At 36.7% G+C, this 26534-nt stretch overlaps 1 protein-coding gene across 4 annotated transcripts in view; it reads right to left on the minus strand.

The window, feature by feature from the left end:
- The window catches only part of LOC131140022 (synaptotagmin-14-like), a 44127-nt gene that overhangs the window by 11476 nt on the left and 6117 nt on the right, over positions 1-26534 (minus strand). For 3 of the 4 annotated variants that reach the window (XM_058090072.1, XM_058090071.1, XM_058090070.1), the window contains exons 6-12: positions 25224-25457; positions 25007-25137; positions 21421-21516; positions 10466-10513; positions 8547-8699; positions 7025-7249; positions 397-668 (exon numbers count right to left, since the gene is read on the minus strand). In XM_058090072.1, coding sequence (XP_057946055.1) covers positions 397-668; positions 7025-7249; positions 8547-8699; positions 10466-10513; positions 21421-21516; positions 25007-25137; positions 25224-25457 — 1159 coding nt within the window. Of the gene's footprint in view, positions 1-396; positions 669-7024; positions 7250-8546; positions 8700-10465; positions 10514-20225; positions 21356-21420; positions 21517-25006; positions 25138-25223; positions 25458-26534 lie in introns of those variants that run through there. The other variant, XM_058090073.1, reaches the window with a different exon arrangement.

A 26534-nucleotide genomic window follows, 5' to 3' on the forward strand; every position in this document is an offset into this window, starting at 1 on the left:
TAACCACTCGACCACCGTGTAGCCTTGATATCTATTATTTATTCATTCGTTTTCGGCCGATTATCCTCACAAGGGTCGCAGGGGGTGCTGGAGCCTATCCCAGATGTCTTCTTGGGGCGAGAGGCGGGGTACACCCTGGACTGGTGGCCAGCCAATCACAGGGCACATATAGACAAACAACCATTCACACTCACATTCATACCTATGGACAATTTGGAGTGGCTAATTAACCTAGCATGTTTTTGGAATGGGGGAGGAAACCGGAGTACCCCGAAAAAAGTAAAAAAAAAAAAAAGTTAGCATAGCTAACAGAAAAGCTAGCATAGATTGAAACTTGTGCACCCAATTCCTGTCCCTAAAAAATCCCTGAAGAAGTACTTTGTACACAGAATTTACCTCTGGGCTGAGGACAGCGGTACTGTCACTGGGCACGTCCTCCTCATAGCCCTTGTTGAGATAACTCTCGGTCTCGTGGCCGTCGCTTCCGTCACTCGTGCATTTGTGGAAGGAAAGGTGGGGGCTGCCGCTGGTCTGGGAGAGATCACACTTGGCATCGCCCAGGTCTGAGAGCGTGCAAGACATCCGCGGGGAACCGTTCTCATCCTGGTAGGGCGGCGGTTGGAGTTCGTCCAGGGGCGGTGTCCGCCTCATTCTCTGAATGCAGTTGGCTGGGGGGGGGGAGAAAGGGGACCGATTATGGCCCATTTTGATTTGTGGAAAGATAACCCACACATAAAGGTTTCTAGATCTTCCAGATTCGGCACCTTTTTGTGTGCAGTGTATCAATGGATTTCCTTCTACCGACCCAAATGGTCTGTTTAGTTTAGTTTATTCCTTCAGACACGCCCACTGGGCTGTGATTGGTCACACTGCCAAGCGCTCCAGAGGACTTCCGGATAGGTAGCTTAGCATTTACCGAATGCTAGCAATGCATACTTTAATCTGGTCACATACTAAGTAGATAAACAATTGACTCATGATGTCAAAAATTTTGTTGGGAATCTGACTGGGGGTCGTGGTTTGCGTGCCTGGAGGAAAACGGGGGGGGGGGGACACTTATGTGTTAAATATTTTGAAGTTGACAGCACTCTGATTGGCTGATGGATTGCCTGAAATGGATGATACTAAAGAAAGTTCGGAACGTGGAGGACTGACTAAAAATATCCAAGTTCATGAGCACAGGTGTACCCAACTTCCGGCATGGGTAACTGGGCACTGGGCTGTGATTGGTCACACTGCCAAGCGCTCCAGAGGACTTCCGGATAGGTAGCTTCGCATTTACCGAGTGCTAGCAATGCATATGGAGAATGTCGAGGGGTGCGGGCGTGTACGGTGTACAAAATGCGTGCCTGTTGGCCACACTCTGGAAGCGGAGGGGGTACTTTCTTTTTTTCTAATATCCTTGTAATCGACCGACAAATTCCCAAAAATCGACTAATGAATCGCGATCACGTGTTTCGAAGAACTGCACCTGCACACAGTACAGTTTTTCTGAACTCAGAGCATAAATAATGCCTCAGATACTGTATAATCATTCATTAGCATACAATCATACTTAAGTGTTGACGTTCCACTGATGAAGAATCCTGGAATAGTTTTCGTCAGCTCGTCGGCTGCATTGCCAACCCTGACTTCATTGTGTAATTTCGATCTGAAAATAATACTCCCATAGAGACACTGGAAACATGTGCTTTCCATTGCAAAAAAAAAATGAAAGAAAATAAAAAAAAGACAGAGACGCGAAAGTACCCCCCCTTCCGTTTCCCAACTTCTACAAAAAAAGCCAACTTAGATGACACAATCTAAACTAAAACTTATTGTTTCTTGCTCGCTCCCAGTTTTTTTTTTTTCAACTTTTAGTCTCACGTCAGACAGTAAGACTTCACCTCAAAGTGGCACGTATCAGCGGCATGATGGAGGCAAAGGAGTCTTAACTAAGTGTCATGGAGCGCTTGATAAAAGAAGCCATCCCATTTTGACTTTTTTTTTTTTTTTCCCCTGCTGAGCCGGAGGGGGGGGGGGGGCGGCTGATTTGATGGAAGCTGCTGTGCAAAAGTATCACTTTTTCATGCACCCTGCTAATTGGAATGGTTGGAATTGCACTTCTCTTCTTAAACCCCCACCCCCCCCACCCCGCGCCCCCCTTTCCTTCATAGCGGAGCCTCCCCCCCTGCACCTGGCTTTGTTTTGTCTTCCCGTGAAGGCTGACTGTAAGGTTAAAACAAAATAGCTTCTTGGCTGTATCGCTAAAATACATTACAATGATGAAAGTATTTTTACTATATTGTCTAGGTTCCCAAAGTGGGGTACGGGGACCCCCAGGGGTACACCGATTGTAATGAGGGGGAGGTGAAAACATTTATTTATTTATTTATTTGTGAACTTCTACGTAGAGTAGAGTAGAGGAAAACCGGAGTACCCGGAAAAAACCCCACGCATGCAAACTCCTGCGCGCTAACCACTTGGCGGCCTGTTTTGTGTACAGTGTGAGGGATTTAGGAATAATTAATAATTAAAATAATTAAAATAATTTGATATTTTTTACTGATTTGAAAAAAAAAACACACGCCATATTGTCACAGTGCTTTAAACACACCGAACCAGGCTATTGGCTTGCTTATTAGTCTGCTTTGTATATTATTATATTATTATATGAAATTTGTCGGAAATTTTGTAAATTTTTTTAGTTAATCAAATTAATAAAAAAATATCAAATTGATTTTTTTTAATATAGAATAAATTTTTTTTATTGATTTTTTAAAAATCAATAAAAATATCACATTATTTAGGGGGGCTTCAAAATGTCCTTAAGTCCCCTCCCCTTAAGTCCCCCATAAAATTTTTTATATTTTTTATTGATTTTTTAAAAATCAATTTTAAAAAAAAAATTATATTTAAAAAAAATAATTTGATATTTTTTATTCATTTTTAAAAAATCGATAAAAAAATATAAAATTATTTCGAAGGGCTTAAAAACATTTTAAAATGCCCTAAATAATTAGATTTTTTTTTTACAGATTTTTTAAAAATCAATAAAAAATACAAAATTATTAAGGACATTTTGAAGCCCCTCTAAATAATTTGATATTTTTTACTGATTTGAAAAAAAAAACACACGTCATATTGTCACAGTGCTTTAAACACACCCAACCAGGCTATTGGCTTGCTTATTAGTCTGCTTTTTATATTATTATATTATTATATGAAATTTGTCAGAGATTTTTTTGTACATTTTTTTCAAATTAATCAAATTAATAAAAAATATCAAATTGATTTTTTTGAATATCAAATTGATTTTTAATTGATTTTTTAAAAATCAATACAAAATATTAAATTATTTAGAGGGGCTTCAAAATGTCCTTAAGTCCCCCCCCTAAGTCCCCCCCTAAATAATTTGATATTTTTTATTGATTAAAAAAATATATTAAAAACATCAGTTTGATATTCAAAGAAATCTATTTGATATTTACAAAAAAATCTATTTGATATTTAAAAAAAATCAATAAAAAATATATAAAATTATTTAGAAGGGCTTAAACGACATTTTAAAATGCCCTAAATAATTTGATATTTTTTACTGATTTTTTAAAAATCAATAAAAAATATAAAATTATTAAGGACATTTTAAAATAATTTTATATTTTTTACTGATTTGAAAAATTTGAAAAAAAAAACCACACACGCCATATTGTCACAGTGCTTTAAACACACCGAAGCAGACATTCAGCCTTGAAATTCACTTCTTACATAACAGAGAGAAAGAGTTGAGACATGACACAGCAAGCTAAGATGCTGCCAAAAGCATATCATATTTGCATAATCATATGATTCTAAACTTAATTACCATGCCGGCGTTGAACACCATGTTTCTGAAGGCATTTCCATCTTCTATATTTATCAATTGAACATTGGGTTAGTTAAGGTTTCATATTCACGGGTTTTACTGCCACTATGAGTACTACGTATATTGGGCCCAAATGCATAATTATGTATAAAAAAACATACATAAGTCGCACTGGAGTATAAATCGCACAAGGCCAAAAATGCATAATTAGGTAGAAAAAAACATACATAAGTGTGTAAAAAAGTGTGACTTTTAGTCCGGATGGTACGGTATTACTATCATCATTATTCTTCTGATTATTACTACTACTAGTACTACTACTAGTAGTAGTTGGCTAGTATTAGCTGCTTATTGGCTTGCTTATTAGCCTGCTATTGCCGAATTATATGAAATTTGTCAGAGATTTTTTTTTGTAAAAATTATTTTTTTACTAATCAATAAAAAATATCAAATTATTTAGGGGGGGCTTAAGGACATTTTGAAGCCCCCCTAAATAATTTGATATTTTTTATTGATTCAAAAAAATAAATTAAAAAATCAATTTGATACAAAAAAATCAATTTGATATTTTATATTGATTAAAAAAATCAATAAAAAATATCAAATTATTTAGGAGGGCTTAACAACATTTTAAAGCCCCCTAAATAATTTGATATTTTTTGTTATTTTTAAAAAATGAGGAAAAAGCGGTAGAAAATGAATGAATGAATAAAATTATTAAGGACATTTTGAAGCCCCCCTAAATAATTTGATATTTTTTACTGATTTGAAAAAAAAAATCAATAAAAAATATCAATTAGGCCTAAAAAGAAAAAAAAACAATAAAAATATAAAATTATTTGGGGGGGGGCTTAAGGATATTTTGAAGCCCCCCTAAATAATTTTATATTTTTTATTCTTTTGAAAAAAAAATCAAATAATTGTATATTTTTTACTGATTTGAAAAAAACCTATAAAAAATATCAAATTATTTGAAAAATAATACTCTTTTGATTTTTTTCTATTGATATTATATTGATTATATATTTTTTACTGATTTAAAAAAAATCAATAAAAAATATCAAATTATTTAGGGGGACTTCAAAATGTCCTTAAGCTCCCCCTAAATAATTTGATTTTTTTTTATATATTTTTTTAGGCCTAATGACACCCCTGGTGTTTAGTACAGTTGGGGTGCAGTTGGGGCGCACCAGACACTTTCCATGTGTCAAACTAACACCCACTTCCAGGCAAGCGTGGTGCAAGATGAGCCAAGAGAACAAACAGACTGATTCAAAGAGGCCACAACGCTTTCTCCTGCGACTTGGTCCGTGCTGAAATGAAACCCTGCCTTCTCCCCATCATTGCCAATGACAGGTTGTTTTTTTTTTTTTTAAACCAAAAAGAGAAGCAGAAGAAAAGAAAAATGGGCTGCATCTGGGCAGATTATGCAGACAGTTGACTGTTTTCTAAACCTCCCACTGAGACTCTGCTGAACGGGAGCGCCGCTTTGATCACCTCGCTGAATCAACCGCGTTTATGGATGTGTACATTGGGGGTGAACTTTAGTCTGGAAACTTTTATTTAGGATGTTTATTGGGAATATACTTCACTACTGAGCACATCCGGATTATTCCCTTAGATGCACGAGTGACTGGACCCTACACTCTTCCATAAGGGGGTCAAAAATCACCCATACTAGAATCAATGCCTTTTTATGACAATTTTGCCATTTTGGTTAGGAATAATCACTTGTATGATATTTAGTATTATATTTAGGACCACACAAGAATCATTTCATGATTCATTTTTCACTTTTTTACATCTTTGAAAAAGAAAATGACCCCGTACAACAATAGAAAATGTGAGGATCCATTGTGTGTTGCATAAAGGTAAGTTAAAAATGTCAATGGCATGATATCAAAAATATGTTTTTTGAGGAATACCTGGAATATTAAATGATGAAAAAATTTTCATTACAAAGATATTTCAAGAAAACAACCTGACCGGGTCATTTTTGACCCACTTATGGAAGGTTGGGGTAGTAACACAAAAAATTTCTTTAAAAAAAATTTTTTAAGAAAAAATTTTATGACATCAAAAACATGTTTTTTGAGGAATACCTGGAATATGAAATGATTTTTAAAAATTAATTACGAAGATATTTCAAGAAAACAACCTGACTGGGTCATTTTTGACCCACTTATGGAAGGTTGGGGTAGTAACACAAAAAATTTCTTAAAAATTTTTTTTTAAGAAAAAAATTTATGATATCAAAAACATGTTTTTTTTAGGAATACCTGGAATATGAAATGATAAAAAAATTTCATTACGAAGATATTTCAAGAAAACAACATGACCGGGTCATTTTTGACCCACGTATGGAAGGTTGTGGTAGTAACACAAAAACTAAAATTTCTTAAAATTTATAAAAGGTAAGTTAAAAATGTGAATGGCATGATATCAAAAATATGATTTTTGAGGAATACCTGGAATATGAAAAGATTTAAAAAAATGTCATTATGAACATATTTCAAGAAAACAACCTGACCGGGTCATTTTTGACCCACTTATGGAAGGTTGGGGTAGTAACACAAAAACTAAAATTTCTTAAAATGTATAAAAATAAGTTAAAAATGTGGATGGCATGATATCAAAAACATGTTTTTTGAGGAATACCTGAAATATGAAATGATAAAAAAATTTAATTACAAAGATATTTCAAGAAAACAACCTGACCGGGTCATTTTTGATCCACTTATGGAAGGTTGGGGTAGTAACACAAAAACTAAAATTTCTTAAAATGTATAAAAGGTAAGTTAAAAATGTGAATGGCATGATATCAAAAATGTGTTTTTTGAGGAATACCTGGAATATGAAATGATAAATATGAAGATATTTCAAGAAAAAAACCTGACCGGGTCATTTTTGACCCACTTATGGAAGGTTGGGGTAGTAACACAAAAACTAAAATTTCTTAAAATGGAAGTTAAAAATGTGAATGTCATGATATCAAAAACATGTTTTTTTAGGAATACCTGGAATATGAAATGATAAAAAAATTTCATTATGAAGATATTTCAAGAAAACAACCTGACCGCGTCATTTTTGACCCACTTATGCATCTAAGGGTTATGAATATGATTTCAATCATGCTTTATAAACGGTCCAGACGTTATCGTCGATGAAAACGATGCCTACCGTCATCAGCTGAAGCGTCGCTGCAGTAGCCGTCGTATTCGGCCGTCAGGGGGCTGTACTTCTGTCGACTCTCCCACCTGAATCTTCCCGCGTGTTTGACATGAGTGGACGCGTTGGCTCCTCGGAGACCTTGCGCTCGACTGACTGCTTCCTGGTACTGACCCATCAGCTCATCCTCGCTGTCTGATGATGAGCACTCCTGGTCACCATCAGCGTAAACCTTTTCTGTAGGGGGCAAGTGGAGATAGTCTTATTTAATACATGAAGGTAAAACACATAGTTTGTTTTATAACCACAGTTTCATTCATGTAGTTTCACATTTCTTCCAGCAAGCGGCAGCAGAGCTTTAAAAAACCTCCAGAGATTCATTTTTCATTCCAATATTTTTTTAATCTCCACATACATAAGCCGCAATTTAGTTATGACTATGACTATTAGACTCAAGTGAATTTTACTTCATTACTGTATTAAACAGTAACTGGCGACTGACTGGGCAACTGGTGGCCAGCCAATCACAGGGCACATATAGACAAACAACCATTCACACTCACATTCATACCTATGGACAATTTGGAGTCGCTAATTAACCTAGCATGTTTTTTTGGAATGTGGGAGGAAACACAGAGATGGCCGAGAGTGGAATCGAACTCGGGTCTCCTGGCTGTGAGTCCGGCGTGCTAACCACTCGACCACCGTGTAGCCTTGATATCTATTATTTATTCATTCGTTTTCAGCCGATTATCCTCACAAGGGTCGCAGGGGGAGCTGGAGCCTATCCCAGCTGTCTTGGGGCAGCTGGACAAGTATTCACACTCACATTCATACCGAGGGTGGAATTGAACTCGGGTCTCTTCACGATAACATTCATTCATTTTCTACCGCTTATCCTCACGAGGGTCGCCGGGGGGTGCTGGAGCCTATCCCAGCTGTCTTCTTGGGGCGAGAGGCGGGGTACACCCTGGACTGGTGGCCAGCCAATCACAGGGCACATATAGACAAACAACCATTCACACTCACATTCATACCTATGGACAATTTGGAGTCGCTAATTAACCTAGCATGTTTTTTTGGAATGTGGGAGGAAACCGGAGTACCCGGAGAAAACCCATGCAAAACTCCACACAGAGATGGCCGAGGGTGGAATTGAACCCGGGTTTCCCAGCTGCGAGGCCTGCATGTGAACCCCTCGTCCACCGTGCAGCTCATATTTATTATATGTAATATTATTTAGATCCATCCATCCATTTTTTTATGCTGCTTATCCTCTCTAGGGTTGCGGTTATGCTGGAGCCTATCCCAACTGTCTTTGGATGGTAGGCGGGGATACGCCCAATCTCCAGCCAATCACAGGGCACATATAGACAAACAACCATTCACACTCACTTTGTATTTGTTGAATTTTTGGAATAGAATACTACATATAAGGACAACCAAACGTTTACTAAATAATACCAGACAATTACACAAATAATCAAGGCAAAGTACACTAAGGAGTACACACATATACGTGAATCCTGGTTACCTTGTAACTCGGTACTTTTCCTGAAGTCATCGAGGCACTGAAGGCTCCCTGCATTGTCGAGCATGGACTTGTTGTTGAGGTACCAGAAGAGGAGAGTGATGAGCGTGATGAAGAGTCCGATGGCCGTCAAAAATCCCAGCACCTCTGGAGAGACTGAGAACACAAACACAAAAAAAACACTTTTAATTTCAATTAAAAATCAACAAACTGGACACAACATGAGTACATCGTCTCATTTCATAATCACATTTTTTTTTCTGTTTGTCGCAAGTATTTTTTTAACCACTACTCTATATTTAAGTTCAGCACATAATTATTATTATTATTATTATTATTATACTGCTATTACGATAATCATTGTAAAAAGCCATAGCATTTCAGTTTGTATATTGACAGTTACTATATTACCCATTATGTCATTGTATGGTCATATCACCTCCTACTTCAGTACGTGACTAAAAAATAAAAATAAAAACTAAAAAAAAAAAATTAAACCATGAATGGTAAAATAAAATAAAACCATTAAAAAAATAAAAACATTAAAAAAAAATTAAAAATATTTTTTTAATTAAATAAATTAAATTAAATAAAATTATATTAGGAAAGCAGGAAGTGAACAAATGTAACAGTTACTGATTGTAAAAGTATCAGATGGAGGGGTAGGATTTAATAAGCTTTGCTTCTTCCTACTCCTTTTGGACATGTGGAACTAGGAACTGATTATGGGATGCATTCAATTGTAATCTGATGCATGTTCAAATGAATATAAACCATTAAAAAAATTCAAAACATTAAAAAAAAATTAAAATATATTTTTTATTAAATAAATAAAATAAAATTATATTAGGAAAGCAGGAAGTGAACAAATGTAACAGTTACTGATTGTAAAAGTACCAGATGGAGGGGTAGGATTTAATAAGCTTTGCTTCTTCCTACTCTTGGACATGTGGAACTGGGAACTGATTATGGGATGCATTCAATTGTAATCTGATGCATGTTCAAATGAAATTAAACCATTAAAAAATTAAAAACATTTAAAAAAATTAAAAGATTTGTTTTAATTTAAAAAATTAAATTTAATAAAATTAAGTAGTATTGAGAAAGCAGGAAGTGAACAAATGTAACAGTTACCGATTGTAATGAAAATGAAATAAAACCATTAAAAAAAATTAAAAATGTAAAAAGATTTTTTTATTAAAAAATAAAATTAAATAACATTGAAAATAAAAAAATTGAAAAATAAAATTTGAAAATCACCTGATTCATTTTAATTGTTAATTTTTTCAACATTTAATTGTTGTTGTGAAATTGATAAAAAAAATGTTTGTGAAATGGAAAAAAAAATGTTGTGAAATTCATGAAAATTTGTTTTTCTTAGGAAAACAAAGTGATCCCAAACAACTTCCTGAACATTTGACAGAAACAAGGTAATTTCCCTGATATATGTCAGAACTGAATTGTTTCAAATGAATTCATTTTGGCCACTTTTTGCTCTAGTATTTTTCCATTGTTGCCCGTTTCTATGATGTGGTATCTGCACGGAACCATTACCAAGTTGAATATCCAAAAGCTCAAACTCCATCTCACAATCACAAAGACGCCCACGTTACTTCACAGGCAGGGCCTAAGCGCTCTCACCAGCGTTCCTATACACACTCCCACGCATGTACAGACAGGATTCTGGAGCGCAATCCCACCGCACTGATTAAACACCGTGGACTCACACTGGTTATCAACCTGGCGATACGGCCAACACGCTCCTTTGAGTTAGCATAGCAATAGCAGGCTAAACATACAGGCAGAGTTAGCACAAAGACGAGGATGATCACATTGGTGACAGCTCGACGTGACACAATGAACGGGGGCGGCGTCAGATGTGACCCCTTAGGGGCTCGGAGATCAGACTCCCCTTACCCTACCTTTTCTGACGCAGATCAATTCATGTACTCCGCAGCTACGCTCGCCACCTGGAAAGACAATGCATTTAAATGAGCCAACGGAAGGATGGAGGCGACGCAAGACAACGCCGTGGATACACCGTAGAGTCAACGTTAACATGCTCACACAAAATAAAGCAAGGAAATGTCATACAAATAAACCACAATGATAGACTGACCATAGCAAGAGCTTAGCATATTAATGCTACGTCAAATTCGCAGTTGGAGAATAGAAAAACGGTTTCCTCCCACATTCCAAAAACATGCTAGGTTAATTAGCCACTCCAAATTGTCCATAGGTATGAATGTGAGTGTGAATGGTTGTTTGTCTATATGTGCCCTGTGATTGGCTGGCCACCAGTCCAGGGTGTACCCCGCCTCTCGCCCCAAAAAGACAGCTGGGATAGGCTCCAGCACCCCCCGCGACCCTTGTGAGGATAAGCGGTAGAAAAAGAAAGAATGAATAATAGGCTACACGGTGGACAAGTGGTTAGCACGCAGGTCTCGCAGCCAGGAGACCCGGGTTCAATTCCACCCTCGGCCATCTCTGTGTGGAGTTTGCATGTTCTCCCCGTGCATGCGTGGGTTTTCTCCGGGTACTCCGGTTTCCTCCCACATTCCAAAAACATGCTAGGTTAATTAGCGACTGTGAGTGTGAATGGTTGTTTGTCTATATGTGCGCTGTGATTGGTCCAGGGTGTACCCTGCCTCTGCCCCCCCCACCCGCGACCATTGTGAGGATAAGCGGTAGAAAATTATTGAATGAAGAGAAAGCACCTTTATCATGTGGGGTACCTCAAAGCTCAACCTTGAGTCCTGTCCTTTTCTCTCTATATTTGCTACCTTAGGAATCCATAATTTTTTTTTTTTTCAGATGTACAATTGTATTTACTATTCAATTCCGAAAGCGGCTTCCCAGAATGTTTACAAGACACAAACGACTGTCCATAAAACAGCTAAACCGCTAGCAAAGCAAAGTTACAAATATTATAAACCACCTCACCGACACCGTGTTGGTAAAGTGACTTCCTGTACGTCGTCTGTAGCTCGACAGATACAAAAGTTTATGTACTATCAATCCAGAGTGGTGAGCCGGGCACAGACTCGACTTGACGAGCCTGAAAGCAGCAGGATCACCACCGACATCACATCAACACAGCAGCTGCGTGTGGGAGGAAGACACCCGTGTTCTTTCATTCAACACACACGCACACTCTTGGCAAAAAAATATGTCCTATGCTTTTTTTGAGGAGGAAAAAGTTACGGCACAAAAACTAATTCCGAAACGCTCAGAGATCAAATATTTAAAGTAATATTTAAGTAAGTAAAAATTTTGGCTTCTCGATTTTTGGTGCACGGGTCTCAAACACGCGGCCCGCGGGCCAAATGTGGCCCGCAGGACACTACTTTGAGGCCCCCGCCCCGCAAGTTTGATATGGATGCTGTATGGTATCATGTACCCAGATAAAAAATTATTACGTTTGATTCATGTTCATGGGCGGCACGGCGGTCTAGTGGTTAGCGCGCAGACCTCACAGCTAGGAGACCAGGGTTCAATTCCACCCTTGGGCATCTCTGTGTGGAGTTTGCATGTTCTCCCCGTGCATGCGTGGGTTTTCTCCGGGTACTCCGGTTTCCTCCCACATTCCAAAAACATGCTAGGTTAATTAGCGACTCCAAAATTGTCCATAGGTATGAATGTGAGTGTGAATGGTTGTTTGTCTATATGTGCCCTGTGATTGGCTGGCCACCAGTCCAGGGTGTACCCCGCCTCTCGCCCCAAGAAGACAGCTGGGATAGGCTCCAGCACCCCCGCGACCCTCGTGAGGAAAAAGCGGTAGAAAATGAATGAATGAATTAATGTTCATGTTAAAGGTGAAATAACTGTTAATAGTTATCCTCCCGATACGTGTGGAAGTGGTAAGTTTTTGGCTATTTAAGTTGAAAGGAAATAACTTGAAGGCTACCGTTTAGGTGGCTAGCTCTCTAAGTTTGCGAGTTAGCATGTGTCTCAAGACAGTTGCAGTTGCGCAATATGTTGTAAATAAAAAGAGTATAAATGTGACTATAGTCGTGTTTTGTCATGTCTACAGGGCTCTAATAATGCTTTGTTCATTTTAATATGAAAAAAAAATAATTTGTCTACCCACCAACTATATGTGGTTTCTTAATTTTTTATTATTATTATTATATTTATTTATTACTGATTGATTGATTTTCTTTATTCTTGATTTGTTTATTTATTTTTCATTTTATTTTGTGTAGAAAAATAAAAAGTAAGATATTTGAGAACAGTGGAATGTTTTATCAGCGCTTTTTTAAAAAATTTTTGTTTTTAATAATTTTTTTTTTTTTTTTTGGAAAACCTGATACGGCCCAGTCTCACCCAGACCCGAGCTCCAGTGGCGCCCAAGTAAATTGAATTTGAGACCCCTGCATTATGGGGTACATACTGTAATGCATATCAATGTGTTATAAAAGTATCTGACTTTTCTATTTCCTTCCCCTTCAGAAGGAAGCAGGTATCCTATAAAAAGATGGCAGACGTCTGACAAGCCTTTTCATGTCTGCCCCAGTTTCTATAAAGAGATGTCCTCTACTTGCCTCCTGTGAGCTGAATGGCTGTCTGGGCCCAAAATGGATGCTCTCACACGGCTACAAAGAAAGCTAAATCCGAGAGGTCAGTGGGCAAGTGTGACATTTGTCAAAACGACTCCACTTGTTCAAGAGCCAGAATAAAAAATACGCATCTCGTAAGTTGTGGTGTATAAGACGCACCCGTGTTTAAAATGGCGGCTCTTTCTTTGGCAGGAGCCGATCACAAGCCAACTCACAACGACCTTGTCGGCCCGCTGGATATCACGGGAGGTCGTTATTCAATACGGGGACTCATGGTGTCAATTTACAAAGAATGCTAAAATCATCACACAACAACTGAACACTCAAAGGGTAGCTAAGAAATATACAATACAAGTACCAATAAGAGTTTAACTTAAAAAATACTATTTTAACATTTTCTCATAAAGCATTTAGTCCCAGCAAAGCCTTTCATTGGTTATGGCTACTGTCCATCAGAGTGCAGAGGGAGGCTGAAGTAATCGCAGCGCCCCGGTAATAAAATACTTGTATAGTACTTGTGACATCTCGCACTACATTGTGCACCAAATGTATTTTGATGCTTTCATATCTAATCAAACTTGTACTCATCACAAATGCAACACACCACACACAATGGAATTAAAATTAAATCAAGGAATATAATATGCAAATGAGCTGACCTCTGCCTTGATGCATTCATTCATTCATTCAGTCATTTTCTACCGCTTATCCTCATCACAAGTTGTCTTCGGGCGAGAGGCGGGGTACACTCCGGACTGGTGGCCAGCCAATCACAGGGCACATATAGACAAACAACCATTCACACTCACATTCATACCTATGGACAATTTGGAGTCGCTAATTAACCTAGCATGTTTTTGGAATGTGGGAGGAAACCGGAGTACCCGGAGAAAACCCACGCATGCACGGGGAGAACATGCAAACTCCACACAGAGATGGTGGAATTGAACTCGGGTGTTCTAGCTGTGAGGCCTGCACGCTAACCACTCAGCCCGGTTGTAAACATTCATTCATTCATTTTCTACCGCTTATCCTTACTAAGGTTCGGGTATGCTGGAGCCTATCCCAGCTGTCTTCTTGGGGCGAGAGGCGGGGTACACCCTGGACTGGTGGCCAGCCAATCACAGGGCACATATAGACAAACAACCATTCACACTCACATTCATACCTATGGACAATTTGGAGTCGCTAATTAACCTAGCATGTTTTTGGAATGTGGGAGGAAACCGGAGTACCCGGAGAAAACCCACGCATGCACGGGGAGAACATGCAAACTCCACACATAGATGGCCGAGGGTGGAATTGAACTCGGGTCTCCTGGCTGTGAGGCCTGCGTGCTAACCACTTATCCACCGTGTAGCCTATTATTCATTCTTTATTTTTCTACCGCTTATCCTCACGAGGGTCGCGGGGGGGTATGCTGGAGCCTATCCCAGCTGTCTTCTTGGGGCGAGAGGCGGGGTACACCCTGGACTGGTGGCCAGCCAATCACAGGGCACATATAGACAAACAACCATTCACACTCACATTCTATGGACAATTTAGTGTGGACTATTAATCTAGCATGTTTTTTTGGGGAGTGTGGGAGTGGGAAACCCACGCACACACACATAAACACAGATGCCCAACAGCGATTCGGCTTTTAATATTTGTTTAAAAAAAAAATTTGAATTTAATTTGTGCTTATTTTTAAATCCATTAAACCAGCCAATCATATTAAGCAGATAAAATAAGCATGAAAAGTACATATAAAGTTACATAAGCAGCAGTAAAAAAAATCACTCTCATAAATAATGACAAGAAATATTAAATGGGGTCTCGAATATGAAGAGCTATAGTGGTTTCTTCAGTTACAGTTACAAACTATAAATATGCTTCGAGGCATAACTAAATTATTATAACAGAAGCAACAAATATTGGTTCATTTAAAGCCCACTGAAAAACAAACAAACAGCGGAACTGTCCTTTCAGCACCAACAGCGCGTGAGTCCAATCTCACGCAAAATCACGGCGACAAAAGCCCAAAGGCAACTTTCACGGCATTATACCACGACACAATCAAGTCTGTTATCGCTATAGCGGCATTGGTATCAATACACGGTCGGCAACCACGCGTGGAACAGCCAATGGAGGTGAATGGAGTAGCAAGGGAGAGACGTTGCTAGAGCTGACTTACCATCACCCGCCATGATGTTGTGTTTGGCTTCAACCAAAGCGCGCGAAGAAGGGGGGGGGTGGGAGGAGGGAGTGGACTACTCCAAGTGTGGTGGGGGGGGGGGGGGGGTGTCAGAGGGTGGTTCAGTCCATTAGGAAACGCTCAGGGTATTAAAGATGTATTCAAAAACTTGCTTTGAATTTAGGAAATATGAGCTATTAAAAATATACAAACATAAATATTTAAATATTGAACAAAGCAAAATTTGTAATCAATCAGAAATCACTCCACACTCTTTATTGCTCTACCATATCTTACTTATTGTGTGGAAATATATAATATAATATAATATAAAAGCAATCTTCACTGGCTAAATGTACTGCAAAAAAAAGGCCAGTAAGGATAATTCATAATGCCGCCTACAAAGAACATACTAACTCCTAATTTTTAAAATGACAAATACTTCAACTTGCTGATATAGTTCATATTCAAACAGATAAAATAATGCATAAGGCTAAAAATAACCAATTAGCTAAAAAAAATGTCATCCAATACTTCTCTACAAGAGAGGAGAATATGATGAAAATTAAATAAAAAATAAAATAAAACATAAAAAAATATATAATAAAAAATAATATTTTTTATAATAATAATTTTATAACAATAAAAAATAATAATATAAAATATCAAAAATGATAAAAACATTTATACATTTATAAAAAAAAACAAAAAAAACTTAAACTAGCAGGAAAGCAGGAAGTGAACAAATGTAACAATTACTGATTGTAAAAGTACCAGATGGAGGGGTAGGATTTAATAAGCTTTGCTTCTTCCTACTCCTTTTGGACATGTGGAACTGGGAACTGATTATGGGATGCATTCAATTGTAATCTGATGCATGTTCAAATGAAATAAAACCATAAAAAAATTAAAACAATTAAAAACATTTTTTTATTATTTTTTTTTAACTATATTAGGAAAGCAGGAAGTGAACAAATGTAACAGTTACTGATTGTAAAAGTCCCAGATGGAGGGGAAGCATTTAATAAGCTTTGCTTCTTCCTACTCCTTTTGGACATGTGGAACTGTGAACTGATTATGGGATGCATTCAATTGTAATCTGATGCATGTTCAAATGAAATAAAACCATTACCATTATTATTATTATATTATTATGCCATTATTATTATCCCCATGCCCATATGTGTTCCTGTAAATGTGTTCCAATGCTAAGGAAGTTCAATGCCAGGCATATAGGAATTGACATGGGGGGGTTCAGAGTTGAGTTTTAGCTAGGCGTGTGTGACGGTCGCAACAGCAGCAAGTGTTTTTATTCAAGCTTATTTCGCTCGATGTGAGATTCATTCCAACCTGCAAGAAAACCTTGTTGTTGTTGTTGTAGTGATCAAGTCTGGAGTGTGATTGTGTTTCATCAAACATTACTGACACCTAGTGACCGGTGTTGAGTACTACATCATCTAAATGCCTTCTATTTGTGTCTTAGTTCGTTTAGCTGTTGTTATGATTGAAAATGCTTCATTTAGACATAAAATTACATAACATTTGCTTAAATAATCATCTGTTTTGACACATAATAAGCCGTAATCAACCACAAAGCAGCATGATTAATATAGTTTTGAAAAATAGAAAATTTATTGAATATAATAATGATGGTGCTTTGTATAAAATGTAATACATTTTCACCTGTAATACATTTTAACTTATTATTATTATTATTAATAATAATAATAATAATTATTATTATTATTATTATTGTAATTATTATAATAATTATTAATATTACAATGTATTGTATATTGTATAATTATTATAATTATTATTATTAGAGTCTTGAACCAGTCATAATGTGCTATATATATCACGATATTGACACTTACTATGGTACCCAAAAATAAAATAAAATAAAAATAAAATTGAAGGAAAAAAATAACTTCATTTATATTATATATTATATTATATATTATTATTTATAATAATAATAAAAATAATAATAATAATAATAGTAATTATTATTATTATTACAGTTTATTACCCCCACTCAGCTCCCGAGTAGGACAAACATGTTCAATAATTGTATTAGAAATTATGATTATTCCACAATGTGGAATTATTACATAATTCAAAAAAATAAAATAAGTAAAATAAAAATAATAAAATAATAAAAATAAATTAAAAATAATAAAATAAAATAATTATTACATAACTCATTACATAATGAGGTGAAATGTATTACATTGTTGCGTAATGTGCCATTATGACATCATGTGGTGCTACAGCGCTTGGTGGACATTAAAAACTCTATTTTGTGTACACGCTATGTTTGAATCTGTGGCCTGAACCTAACAAAAATGGTGTTTTTAAAATGTCAGCATGCTGTACACCGGCGAGCGCTCGCATATGAACTTGCGTCTCCACGCTAAAACCACATTTCCTTTTCACGGTTTTATTTTTAGCTGCAGCTCTGCTCCAATGTCCTCCTCTGGACTCATCAATGCAACTCTATCCCGTTGTCATAGAAATGGGTTGCCCATATTTGGGTGCCTATCAAATCATATTTAGCAGGTTAAGAGCGTAGTTGGAAGTATATCATGAGTTGAATACCGAGTGTATTATCTGGAGGACGACGTAAAGTAAGCTATGACTTCATTATGTTGTTCACATTTGTTCCTTTTCTCGGAGGATGGAGAGATGTTTTCTTTTCACGGTTTACAGTTCATAGAAAGCAAGAGCGGTGCAGTCATGTCCACTCCACTCCACACTCCCACTGACTGAGTCATTGGACGTTTGTCTCATCTTGATTACATTCAAATCAGGAGGATGATTGGCGCTATGTAAATTCCACCGTGTAAATTTTTACAAAAAAAAAAAAAAGATACTTTGTTGTAAAAGTCTGATCACTTCCTGGTGAGCTTCTATATGAAATCCTCCATCTTGGCAGTCCAATTCATTCATTCAGCAAAATGACAGTATTTGTAAATCTAGTTCGAGTCGACACTGCTTTCTATCAATGGAAGGACGGCAGTGACAAGCACCTTCCAGCTCCTTCAGGATGAAGCCATTACTGCAATTTCTGTGTATTTTATTACGTATTAGAAAAGTACTGATGACATGAATTAAGGTTTCCCTTTCTTTATCCTAATCTAGTTTTTGTTTTTCTTGAATATTATCACAGGATTGCACCTTGTTAAATCTCTGTATTACTATTTTATGGTACATTTACAGTAACTATTACAGTATATGCCAAAATCATTCCAAATGTTACTGGTTTTGTAAGGGTTTTGTTTCTGTCATCAAATACAGTATGTGTTGGTTCTCTCTCTCTCTCTCGCTCGCTCTCTCTCCGCTGATGTAGACGGACAAAGATTTGTTTCCATAGCGATGGCCTCCCACGCATAACGTGAGTTTACTGTCTGATATGTAAATGAAAACTTGTAACTTGTAGGTCTGGTGTGACATGCAAAAACTCACATTTCTCAGTTCCGTGCAGAGGTAATAGTCTATCTGTTGTCATCAATTAATAGTCCATCTACTGTCATCAATTAATAGTCTATCTACTGTCATCAATTACTAGTCTACCTACTGTCATCAATTAATAGTCCATCTACTGTCATCAATTAATAGTCTATCTACTGTCATCAATTAATAGTCAACCTACTGTCATCAATTAATAGTCCATCTACTGTCATCAATTAATAGTCTATATACTGTCATCACTTAATAGTCTATCTACTGTCATCAATTAATAGTCAACCTACTGTCATCAATTAATAGTCCATCTACTGTCATCAATTAATAGTCTATATACTGTCATCACTTAATAGTCTATCTACTGTCATCAATTAATAGTCTACCTACTGTCATCAATTAATAGTCTATATACTGTCATCACTTAATAGTCTATCTACTGTCATCAATTAATAGTCTACCTACTGTCATCAATAAATAGTCCACCTGCTGTCATCAATAAATAGTCTACCTATTGTCATCAATAAATAGTCTACCTATTGTCATCAATAAATAGTCTACCTATTGTCATCAATATATTATCTACTGCCATCAATAGATTATCTACTGTCATCAATAGACAGTCTACCTACTACCATCACTTAATAGTCTACCTACCGTGATCAATAGTCTACCTACCGTCATCAATAGTCTACCTACCGTCATCAATAGTCTACCTACCGTGATCAATAGTCTACCTACCGTGATCAATAGTCTACCTACCGTCATCAATAGTCTACCTACTGTCATCAATAGTCTACCTACCGTCATCAATAGTCTACCTACTGTCATCAATAGTCTACCTACTGTCATCAATGAATAGTCTACCTGTCATCAATAGTCTACCTACTGTCATCAATAGTCGACCTACTGTCATCAATAGTCTACCTACTGTCATCAATAGTCTAGCTACTGTCATCAATTACTAGTCTACCTACTGTCATCAATAGTCTACCTACTGTCATCAATAGTCTACCTACTGTCATCAATTACTAGTCTATCTACTGTCATCAATTAATAGTCTACCTACTGTCATCAATTAATAGTCAACCTACTGTCATCAATAGTCTACCTACTGTCATCAATAGTCTACCTACTGTCATCAATAGTCTACCTACTGTCATCAATAGATTATCTACTGTCATCAATAGAGTAGATAGAGTGCAGATCCAGTATATTCGGGTGTGGTTTCCTAAAATCGAAAGGAAAGACTGAGTGACCAGGGGCAATGAAAGTCTCCTAACCAGCGTTGAGAAGTCCAGAATAGTGGACTGGTGGACTGTTACGCCACCCTGTGGGAACACCTGGTAATTGATATTTTTTAAATAGCAATAACCAGACGGCGGCATTGTGGGCATTGTCCACAATGGGGGTCTTGTGTTGGGGGGGTTGGGTGGGCCGATGTGGGTGCCCTGGAGCCCGTGGTTTGCCCGGGTCTGTGCTGTGGTGGGCGGCCTGTTAAAAATGCACTTCCAGTAAATAACTACCCTGTCTTTCATGATTAGATAATGCAGTGGGGGGGCGCAGTAATGTTACTGTAATGATCGCAGAGACACACAAGCACCAGACTTTAATCCCCTGAACATGTTTTTATTGCAGGTTTGACTTCTCTCTCTTAATGGGCACAAGAATCCCTCGTAAATATCGAATAGAAATCACAGTCTACCGTTACAGCTGCTACCCACACCAAGCTAAAACTTAACTCTGAATCCCCGATATCACTTCCTGTCAGCCCACCACCCAGCTCCCCCAGCACCAGGACTACAGCAAATCACATGATCAAATCACACAAGTCTCTATGTCTATTAAATTAAATCTTAAATGCTGGTGGCCAGCCAATCACAGGGCACATATAGACAAACAACCATTCACACTCACATTCATACCTATGGACAATTTGGAGTGGCTAATTTACCTAGCATGTTTTTGGAATGTGGGAGGAAACGGGGAATGACGAGGAGAACATTCAAACTCCACACAGAGATGGCCGAGGGTGGAATTGAACTCAGGTCTTTTAGCAGCGAGGCCTGCGCGCTAACCACTCCTCCACCGTGCAGCCCCTCTAGGAAAAAAACATTCATTAATTTTCTACCGCTTATCCTCACGAGGGTCGCTGGGGTTGCTGGAGCCTATCCCAGCTGTCTTCACCCTGGACTGGTGGCCAGCCAATCACAGGGCACATATAGACAAACAACCATTCACACTCACATTCATACCTATGGACAATTTGGAGTGGCTAATTAACCCAGCATGTTTTTGGAATGTGGGAGGAAACCGGCGGGGAGAACATGCAAAATCCACATAGAGATGGCTGAGGGTGGAATTGAACTCGGGTCTCTTAGCTGTGGGCCCTGCCATACAATAATATTTTTGAAAAACAATAAATTGATTCCCTAATACGCTCATGTGCATATTGCATATGCTTATCCATATGCCTATTTTCTAGCTCTTAATATTAATGTGTGTTTATATGGCCTCCAGTTTGTGTTTGAGCATGGATAGTTCCTCCATGTCAATGTTGCTGCCTCCGCACACAATAACCAGCAGGGGGCCCAAGTGAACGGGTAGGCGACCTGAAACGAGTCGGACAAAAAATACTGTCACGATATCACCTCTTATTGTCGGAATGCAGTAGCACCTTCAGCACCTTCAGCCTGTAGTCTCTGCACGAGCCCACTGTAGACGGCTGCTAGAGCCGCTCCGCAGGCCAACTCCACCAGGACGCGTTCCTCATCTAACAGATGCACAGTAGACCCAAATTATGACCATTGTATTGTTTGGACTCGGTTATAATAATATGACTATAAAGCAATATTTTGAATGGCAAGAAGTACAGTGAACCAAGATCTGGACCTGGTCTGCTTTTTTTTATTTCACTTTATACTAAAGTTCTGTTGCTGAAAACAATAAAACTTTTTCTACCTTTTCTTGACAATAATATATATATAAATCCAACAGTCAATACCTAAGAAAAAATGAAGATGAATAAAAGTGGGGGTCTAATGTGTGTTGTAGATCAGGGTTTCAAGAACTTTACCAACTCTGGGCCTACTTGCAAATCTAAAAAATGTCCTATAAACAGTACATAGACAAAATGCTGCGTTCTCATAGCACTTTATTATCACATTATTATTATCACATTATTATTATCACATTATTATTATTATTATTATTATTATTATTAACAATAATAATTATTATAAATAATTAATATTAATATTAATAATTTTATATATAATATTAATTAATATTATATATTATATTAATTAATATTAATTAATTAATATTAATTAATTAATATTATTATATAGTAGTTTTTTTATTTTTTAATTAATATTATTATTATTATTATAATATATTTTTAATTAATATTATTAATATCATTATTATTATATAATTATTATATTAATAATAATGATAATTATTATAAATAATTAATTATTATTAATATTATTATATAATAATGTTTGTATTAATAATGATAATGATTATTATTATAAAATAATGAAAGCTTTAATAATAATTATTATTAATATTATAATATAATTATTATATTAATAATAATAATGATTAATATTATAATATAATTATTATATTAATAATAATAATGATTACTGGCTGATTTCACATTTACAATTTGGATCATGGAAAGAATGGCAAGTACTAAAGTTCTGTTGCTGAAAAACAATAACTTTTTCCACCTTTTAACAATAATAATTATTATAAATAATTAATTAATATTAATAATTTTATATATAATATTAATTAATATTATATATTATATATAATATTAATAAATTAATATTATTATATAATAGTTTTTATTTTTTTATTTAATATTATTATTATTATTATATTTTAAAATTTATATTATTAATATCATTATTATTATATAATTATTATATTAATAATAATGATAATAATAATTATTATTATAAATAATTAATTATTATTAATATTATAATATAATTATTATATTAATAATAATAATTATTAATATTATAATATAATTATTATATTAATAATAATAATGATTACTGGCTGATTTCACATTTACAATTTGGATCATGGAAAGAATGGCAAGTACTAAAGTTCTGTTGCTGAAAAACAATAACTTTTTATACCTTTTCTTGAAATTAATATACAGTGAAGAAAATAAGTATTTGAACACCCTGCTATTTTGCTATTTCTCCCACTTAGAAATCATGGAGGGGTCTGAAATTTTCATCGTAGGTGCATGTCCACTGTGAGAGAGATAAACTAAAAAGAAAAATCCAGAAATCACAATGCATGATTTTTTAACAATTTATTTGTGTGATACAGCTGCAAATAAGTATTTGAACACCTGAGAAAATGAATGTTAATATTTGGTACAGTAGCCTTTGTTTGCTATTACAGAGGTCAAACGTTTCCTGTAGTTTTTCACCAGGTTTGCACACACTGCAGGAGGGATCTTGGCCCACTCCTCCACACAGATCTTCTCTAGATCAGTCAGGTTTCTGGGCTGTCGCTGAGAAACACGGAGTTTGAGCTCCCTCCAAAGATTTTCGATTGGGTTCAGGTCTGGAGACTGGCTGGGCCATGCTAGAACCTTGATATGCTTCTTACGGAGCCACTCCTTGGTTTTCCTGGCTGTGTGCTTCGGGTCGTTGTCGTGTTGGAAGACCCAGCCACGACCCATCTTCAATGCTCTGACAGAGGGAAGGAGGTTGTTCCCCAAAATCTCACAATACACGGCCCCAGTCATCCTCTCTTTAATGCAGTGCACTCGTCCTGTCCCATGTGCAGAAAAACACCCCCAAAGCATGATGCTACCACCCCCATGCTTCACAGTAGGGATGGTGTTCTTCGGATTGTACTCTTCATTCTTCTTCCTCCAAACACGCTTATTGGAATTATGACCAAAAAGTTCTATTTTGGTCTCATCTGACCATAAAACTTTCTCCCATGACTCCTCTGTATCATCCAAATGGTCATATGCAAACTTAAGACGGGCCTTGACATGTGCTGGTTTAAGCAGGGGAACCTTTCGTGCCATGCATGATTTCACATCATGACGTCTTAGTGTATTACCTACAGTAACCTTGGAAACGGTGGTCCCAGCTCTTTTCAGGTCATTGACCAAGTCCTGTCGTGTAGTTCTGGGCTGATTCCTCACCTTTCTTAGAATCATTGAGACCCCACGAGGTGATATCTTGCATGGGGCTCCACTCCGATTGAGATTGACCGTCATGTTTAGCTTCTTCCATTTTCTAATGATAGCTCCAACAGTGGACCTTTTTTCACCAAGCTGCTTGGTAATTGCTCCGTAGCCCTTTCCAGCCTTGTGGAGGTGTACAATTTTGTCTCTGGTGTCTTTGGACAGCTCTTTGGTCTTCGCCATGTTACAAGTTAAAGTCTTACTGATTGTATGGGGTGGACAGGTGTCTTTATGCAGCTAACGACCTCAAACAGGTGCATCTGATTCAGGATGATACATGGAGTGCAGGTGGACTTCTAATGGGCAGACTAACAGGTCTTTCAGGGTCAGAATTCTAGATGATACACAGGTGTTCAAATACTTATTTGCAGCTGTATCACACAAATAAATTGTTAAAAAATCATGCATTGTGATTTCTGGATTTTTCTTTTTAGTTTATCTCTCTCACAGTGGACATGCACCTACGATGAAAATTTCAGACCCCTCCATGATTTCTAAGTGGGAGAAATAGCAAAATAGCAGGGTGTTCAAATACTTATTTTCTTCACTGTATATGGGTCAAAATTCACGCCAACACCATAGATGTTTCTTTAGTGATTAATACTAAAATGAGAAAATAAATAAAAGTAATTGATTTAAGAGATATGTTCTATAGCCCTCAGTAATAGCCAGGTAACAAAAGAACCTTCAATTTCTGAATATGATTCTTTTGAGGTTCATTTTTACCATTTTTGGAAATAGAAATGGAGGGGTATAGTGACAAAAAAAGGCCTACATGCCCACACCAAAAGTATTAAAAGCAACATTTTCATGCATGAGGAAGCCTAAGAAGGTAACCAAGACATGAGAAGCAAATTTGATGGTAACTTATTGTGTATTTTATAGCTGATTTAATACATGAGTCAAAACCGACCCGTCAACATAAGAGATGATACCAGAAAGCTAACACAAGAGGAAGGCTAATACAGCAAAATGACACCCATCTGAAAAACGTTTTTTTCCAATAACGAGAAGAAACACTCACCCAGGAATGTCTCCACGGCACCAAGCGCCTGCTCGTCAGTCACCAGTTCCGAAATGATTGTGACTTCATTACTTTGAGTGTATTCAAACGCTTTCCTGCAGGCTGTCTTCGCCCCAAGACACGTGGCTTCGCTGTGGAGCGATAAAACGCAAAACATGCTATTTTATAGCCGAGCTACAGTGCTAACGTGTTACATTGTCAAGATAAGGAATTGGACCTGGTGATGTCATCCAAGGTGACCATCCTCCCGGCCTTAACGGACGCATTCAAACAGTCGGCCCCGACGGTCTCCATGGCAATGATGGGAACATCCACCCAGCCTACGTCCTTCAGGCCCTGGACGACGCCGCAGAGGAGCCCCCCTCCACCCACAGATACCAACACCGCTCCAGGCTTGACGCTTGGACCCAGGGCGCTTGCAGCCTCTGTGATGACACTGGCATTGCCCTGCCTTGTTGCATCAATTAGAAGAGGAATACAAATCTATGGTCAAATGGATCACCGATACTTGTGTATCAATATTGTACAATCAGGTTTTAGCTTGGCGTAGTTTTGTGTCCACAAAATGAAGCCCATGCTCAAATAAAAAAAAAAAAACTACAAATGAAGTATAATATAAATAGCACCATTGGCATTGTTAACCGTTATTAAAGGGATAACCACACGGAAAAAGGGACACACTTTGTCTATGTTTCCGTCTTTTTGAAGGAGAGAACGCCAGTTTGATCCTAGCCTTGATTGGTAATGGTAATGGTTTAATTTCATTTGAACATGCATCAGATTACAATTGAATGCATCCCATAATCAGTTCACAGTTCCACATGTCCAAAAGGAGTAGGAAGAAGCAAAGCTTACTAAATCCTACCCCTCCATCTGGTACTTTTACAATCACTAACTGTTACATTTGTTCACTTCCTGCCTTTCTAATATAATTTAATTTTTTTTATTTATTTTTTTTATTTAATGAAAAAATATATATTTTTTGTTTTTAATTTTTTATATATTTTTTAAAATATTTTTTAATGGTTTTACTTCCGCTTATTAAATCCTACCCCTCCATCTGGTACTTTTACAATCAGTAACTGTTACATTTGTTCACTTCCTGCTTTCCTAATATAGTTTAATTTTTTTTTTTATAAAAAAATGTTTTTAATTGTTTTAATTTTTTTTACGGTTTAATTTCATTTGAACATGCATCAGATTACAATTGAATGCATCCCATAATCAGTTCCCAGTTCCACATGTCCAAAAGGAGTAGGAAGAAGCAAAGCTTATTAAATCCTACCCCTCCATCTGGTACTTTTACAATCACTAACTGTTACATTTGTTCACTTCCTGCTTTCATAATATAGTCCAAGTTTTTCTTTTTCTTATTTTTTTTTTTAATTATTTATTTTTTTGTCACGTACCAAAGTAGGAGGTGATATGAGCATCCAATGACCAATATAGTGATATATAATTTGTGTCAGAAGGAGTCATCTGTTGTATTCGGTGGATTCAGCAAAAAAAAAAAAAAAGATTGAAAAAT

Source organism: Doryrhamphus excisus, chromosome 13 (assembly GCF_030265055.1).
Source record: "Doryrhamphus excisus isolate RoL2022-K1 chromosome 13, RoL_Dexc_1.0, whole genome shotgun sequence".
NCBI classification, from domain to species: domain Eukaryota; kingdom Metazoa; phylum Chordata; class Actinopteri; order Syngnathiformes; family Syngnathidae; genus Doryrhamphus; species Doryrhamphus excisus.